The sequence below is a fragment of the Lytechinus pictus genome, chromosome 4, assembly GCF_037042905.1.
Source record: "Lytechinus pictus isolate F3 Inbred chromosome 4, Lp3.0, whole genome shotgun sequence".
Taxonomy (NCBI): domain Eukaryota; kingdom Metazoa; phylum Echinodermata; class Echinoidea; order Temnopleuroida; family Toxopneustidae; genus Lytechinus; species Lytechinus pictus.
The window spans coordinates 1,702,306-1,708,707 of record NC_087248.1 but is presented as its reverse complement, the minus strand read 5'-3'; the positions used below and the strand labels follow the sequence as shown (position 1 = coordinate 1,708,707).

At 36.4% G+C, this 6,402-nt stretch overlaps 1 protein-coding gene across 1 annotated transcript in view; it reads left to right on the top strand.

Annotated features, from left to right (window-relative positions):
- Nucleotides 1–6,199: 6,199 nt before the first annotated feature.
- LOC129259189 (ensconsin-like) overlaps nt 6,200–6,402 on the top strand; it is a 45,757-nt gene continuing 45,554 nt past the window's right edge. Inside the window, exon 1 of the mRNA XM_064098878.1 lies at nt 6,200–6,215. Coding sequence (XP_063954948.1) covers nt 6,200–6,215 — 16 coding nt within the window. The remainder of the gene's footprint in view (nt 6,216–6,402) is intronic.

The following is a 6,402-nucleotide window of genomic DNA, read 5'->3' as shown; positions in this document are numbered from 1 at the left end:
GTATAAATAGTGGTTAGGGTACGCTGTAGGTTAAGTGAGATTGACATGATGGTATAATTACTTTATAATCACAGTTCAACGGCTTTCAGCCTATGATTATCAGGATTTCTATTGCACTAATATTGCAACTTAGGCTACCTTTCAGACTTGTGTGTTATTTCCCTTTGAATTTCAAAAGGAAGATTATTTGACTGAAACATAACAAATTTGTCATTGAAAGGAACTTGTAAAGCAGTACACGATTACCTATGTACTGACAGAAAAAGTGAAAGATGGAGGGGTAGTGCTACCTCTACATTGAAGTGGAATGACTTCTCAACATAAACATGAACATATGATTATAAAATAATCTACAGTATTTATAGGTTTAAATAATGTTTAAATGTACATGTACATTCTTGTCTCTGCACTGTACATGTAGGCATTTTTTAGGCTTTGCTCAAGGCTGGGTATTGGTGTAGATTACCAAGTCATTGTGCACAGCATTTTCAAATTCAAATTCTGCTGTACACGTATGTGGTGTACTGTACATATAAACATGTAGTTCAAGTTCAAGGTAACTGTAGGATCTACAGATACACTGCTGCTGTGTGTACAGTTGCATCTCTGTTGCCTTTGGTTGATGCTAGAAGCTGTGAACGTTGACACCTAGAATCCCAGCATGTGCTGTATAGACAACCAAGGTTGGTGAAAAAATTAGTCAGCTGGTGAGGTATTCCAGGTACTATAGAAAGAGGTGACCTTGTGGTGTAAAAGATGACACTTGACACCTTGTTTATTACATAATACAAAGAAAAGATGGAGGTGGGAAAGGGGGGCTTCTCAGATTTCCTTTTATAACTCTATAGGGTGTGATATGAAATATGTAAACCTATACAAAATACCAATATGTATGGTGACCCGGCCCTGTTATTATCTGTAAATATTAATTTTTAAGAACACCAAGAAAATGTGTCCCGTAAAGGATTATTCTGTCCCAAATTTTACCTATTCTTAAGAGTAGCATGTAGGCCTACTCACCCCTATACATGGCATGTACATGTAGGCCTAACTGGGAGGAATCAAGATTAGTTTATGCATATAGTTCTCTGTGTTTTGTATGCTTGCTATTAACCTGTAATACTTGGGGAACTGAATGTTGATTCATAGTTTGGGTATTTACTGAACATTTGTAGTGAACTAGTTCATCTGTGCTGAATAAGAACAATAGCATACAGAGGGTTAACTTGCTCTTTCCAGAGAGACTGTGAGTCATGCTTCCATGCTGTTGTGGCAACAAGATTGAACTTAAGCAAGGTCGTTTAGTGTTAAACCTACAGAGGGTTTCGGATTGCAGCAGAATTCCACAACTGTGAAACTTGGTTGATCCTGGCCTGGGTGATTATTTATGGAAACCAGAATAGGCCTGTTGAACTCATGACCGCCAGGACAGAGGGTTTACACTGGCCAGAGGAATAACATATCTGAATTCATGAAAAATGGTATTAAGGAATATTCATTTGATATCAGTGAATAAAATGATTAAACATGTAGTACAGAGTGCATGCACCCCCTCAAAAAGAATGAATGAGAGTATAAAATGAAATAAATACATAAACAGTAAAAAGAGAACAATTATAGTTGATGAATAAGAGAAAAATTATGATAAAAACTTAAATAATGAGCAGGAAAAAAAATCAGATTCCTTCAAAAACATTGGAGTGAGAATTCAAGTGTGCCCCTTTGTAAAATATATGAAAATTTGTGTAATAGCCATTCAACTTTAACTGGTGACTTAACCCTAAACCAACTGGAGAGGGAGGGTCAATGTGATCTCCCTTGCATGAAATATTGTGCAACTGGCCAACTGCCATACATTGTATATCACAACACACTAATTAATGAATTTTTTTCTTGCAAGTCTTGAACATCTTTGGTACTTAATTCAAGAAAATATGACAAGGGGTTACAGCTCATGTAATAATAACCTGTCAGTGAAAAAAAATGCTGGTTTTTCAGGAATTAATGTACAAAATACTGATTTTCATAAATAGCTCTCATCCTAACCTTAATGAGAGCTATGTGAAGGGGGAAGAAAGTTTCATGAAAAAAAAATGCGTAGTAGGATCGTGACAGTGAGCAGTGCCTTTGGTTTACTTTAGTTAATTACATTTTAGTCAATCTTTATTGTGTGTGACATCACCCTTCCAATATATTTCATTAATATATTCAGTGAACTACAAGTATATGTACTCATTATCAAAACTAATCTTGATACCTGTGTATCGCCTTCAATTATCCTTGACTCTTACACGTACTCACACACGGCCTCGCATTGGTCAAGTTTATCAGAGACCATACTTAAATACTACATACAGTATGGCAGTCCATATTTTCATATAATATCTTTATGATTAATGAGTACTAAAGTAGCTAGAAAGGTCATTATTGTATTGTTTGAGGCATTCCAGGGAAGGAATAATGGAATATCCTTCATTTTGCAAGCTTTGAAATATCAGGCTATATAGTTGGGTTGTTGATGAATTGAATTGTATAGTGAGCCCATTTCTTTGAATCTAATGCATTGGTGAAAATGTGTGATACATGTACATGTAGATTACCAATCCACGTTGAATTGCAGGAATGGACATTCTAAAAGAATATTGGACATGAGATATATACATGTAATAAAAAAGCAATACGTACATGGAGAGCTAAACACAAAATAATAATCAGGATTAATGAAAAGAGAATGATGATAAACTTGTTAACATTAAAGTCTCAATCCATTCTGTAGAGTGCTCAAGGCCCCAAAAGAATGAAGAGGTAAATACAAAAGGTTTGAGAAGATGAAACATAATTTGATCAGAATAGAAATTATGCCTAATTTGGATAGAATGATGTCAAATTCATATTTCATATGTATTCCATAAACTTAATATGGGACACTTTACAAAATTGCCAATATATCTTTTGGAACAAAAAAATTGCCTCCAGATTGTCACACAGCTGCATCTCTGATTCAAAGTGGTTAGAGAGACAGAAAGAAAGAGTTTTTTCCCTTCAGATTTGGAGTATTTACTTTCCGACACAATATTGCATTTCTTTGTTTGCCTTTGCCAAATACAGTGAGCAAATTTCCTGATGTAAGTTTAAAAACCTAAGACGTCTTCCACGTCGAAGCGGTATTCATCTGGTATTTACCCTGGCAATATGTCCCATTCATATGATAACACTGAATGCTTTTATGAAATCGCCTCTTGTAGATATATGAGGAATATTTTTGAGGTGTATGAAGCTTGAAGCCCAGTATTTACCATCGACACATCGTGCGTGAAATGGACAGCTTAAATGCCACTTTTTGCTACGGAGTTTGTTCTTTATTCTTCGCTCGCTAATGGAGTGTAACCGATGATTATGCATGACTTGCATCCACTAGACCCGTGCATAGGTTTGATTTATAAGCTGAAAATCCATTGTGTTTCTGAAATTATGAATTGATTTGATATTGGTCTGTTATTTGTACAGCTGATACAAAAATATGATTGTGAATTGGTTTGCCACAATTGGTTGTACAATTATATTTCTTCTGAAACTGCTATTTTGTTTGGACATGTGACATTTCTGTTCATTCCTGTCTTGGGAATCTGTTAATCATTTTCTTGAAGACTACTGGATGTAGGCATGATATTTTTTCTTCAGATTCTAACTGTCCATGAAAAGAAGCATGAATTGTTTTTTATTTTATTTTAGAAGAATTCAGTTGGTCAAGCATTAATTTGAAAACTACTGATGAGTTCACAATGAGTTTTTGTAAACTCTGAACTAATCAAAAGATGATAAGATATTAGAAAATACACTTTCACTACATCTGTCACCGTGATCAAGAGACGTTTGGATGGAAATTGATTACCATTTTCCCCAAGTTCTTCTGCTATTAATACACCTCAATGATATGATATACCTTCACTCTCTCTCACCCGTCTTTCACTGTACATTTATAATTCTTTATATGACAAACATGGGCATCTCTTGTCATGTCACTTTTGTGCAATTTGCACCATGAATATACAGTACATAAATTTATTAATTTGTTAACACTACCCCTGAAATATGCTGGTATTGTGACCAAATTGCCCCCACTCCCCTTCCTTTTCCCAAACCCTGTATCAACCTGCATCACACCAAAGGATTTCAGTGGCAGATCCAGTATTTTGAAATATAGAGGGTGCAAATACCAATTTTGGAAATGAGAGGGGTGCAGATGACAATTTCCTCAGAACTTGTATGTTCAATCCATGGGTGAATCTCAAAATATAAAGGAGGCATGCGTCCCTTGCACCCCAGCCTGGATCCACCGATGGAATTGCTTCATTTTATTAGTTCACATGACCCAGACTCTCTGATCCATTACTGTATGCTATCACCAATTCTTTTTCTCAACCTCTGTACTTTGGGGAGGATAAATTCAATCCATTATCCCTCAGTGGGCCAACTCTACTCTCATTTGAACTTTTCCTGTGTCGAACCTCAATGAAAATAGAAGAAACGTTTCAAAGTGTCCCTTTTATTCAGATCAGTGCAATGTGTAATAGTCTTAACCCTGTCCCTCTTCCTCTTTTCTCACAAAGTGAATGTTCAATTTTTTAACCAAGAATGGTCTGTGATTCCTTCTGCTTTGGAAATTCGTAGAAAGGGTATTTTATAAGGTATTATGTGCTTCCTTATAAATTCTAGTAAAGAATGGATTAATTTCTCTGTTCAGTTGTGTTCTTTCTTTCATTTTTTTAACCTTATTTTTCTTTGTCTTAAATACACTCCTCTTTTCCAGTTCCACCTACCAATTGCCCTCCTCCCCCTCTATCTACCCCTCCACTGTTATACCACCATCCTCCATCCTTCCCTTTGCTGCCAGCCAATGATTCTTCTGACCTTTTCCCATCCCACATTGCAAGGTGCTCCTATTCACAGTATCCCCTTTAATGACCCCCTCCTGCACTTTCATCACACTTGGCTATGGAGCATCTCATTCTTTGGTCCCTTTATACAATTACTATATTTTATTTTAGCTCACCAGATAATTCAAAATCCATTTATAATTAGTTACACCTAGAATACAATGCTTATTCAACTATTAAATTCAACCCTAAGGTTTGTCAAAATCTTGCAAAACAAATTTGATTCCAATATTATAAACCTCTGTTGCCAAGGTAACTAGATCCAAGGCTTTCCACCCACGCACCTCACTGTAGGGAAGGCATCCCTTGTTCTGGATAAAAATATGGGATGAAATAAAGAGAATATCCTGATTTTATCTCACCTTGCACCCATAAGTCTGGAGCTTTGTAGGTAGAAATCTTGGGTGTTTTGAATAGAAACTTTGACAGTATAAAAAGCCAGTACTACCCTGGTTTTCTTGAAGAAAGATAAAGTTGCAGCCTAAATTAGATGACCTGATCTACTCTTCTGAATCCTATAGCATATTCCCTCTGATCATGGCAAGGATTTGATCTATACTGTACATTGTAATTCCTGTTCTAACAATATATTTCATATTCAACAATCACTTTTTGAAGAAATTAATTCATAAAAACTACTTCAGACTAATTGTATTTGTTACTTTTTAGTTGATTGCCTTCTCAATCTCCAAAGCTGAGAATACTTGTCAATTTCATCCATGTACTGGTGATTTTATCTTCCCTTTCTGCCTTTCTTTTTTCATACACTTTCTCTTCTGTTTATGATGTGTAACAGTAACCCTTGCTCATCCACTCCTCATATATCCTATTTTTTAAGATTCTCTACCCTCCGAACGGAACCTCTCTTGCTGTTTTCTCTCCAGGGTTTATCCAGATTTTAAAAGTTAATGAAGGCAATGCCCTTTTGGCCCACGCATTGTCTCTATCTGAAAATAAGGGAGGGAAGCAACATGAGGGACTTCCACAAAGTGGAAAGGGGGTATCCAAGAAGGGGGATGTTTAGCTGGCTGTGCTACCATCCAGTTGTGATGAAAGCATTATCTTAGTCTGATTCCCAGCCTAGCGACAAACCTCCTTAGGCAAGATTTTAAGCTGCCTCCTATCCAGGTGTACATTCATTTTCTCCCTATAGAGTTTAAAGAGTTTTGCAACATTTTTTCATCAAGGGCACTGGTGCAGTATCTTTCTCATATCTGTACACTGCATGTACCACTGCCAGGGTGTAGTGTATGCCAACCATTATGGTCACTGTTTTGGGTATGTGTCACTTTTCAACCCAGTCCCTCTTTACTTCCCATCTCTCTCTTGGGTGTGGAATGGCAAATGTAGATTAATACCTTGCCAGGATACTTAGATGCTATGTCAGGAAATAATGCCCATGGATCCTTTAAATTTCAAGTCGCGTCAGTAAACCACTAGCCTACATGTAGGGTTTTACATGTCA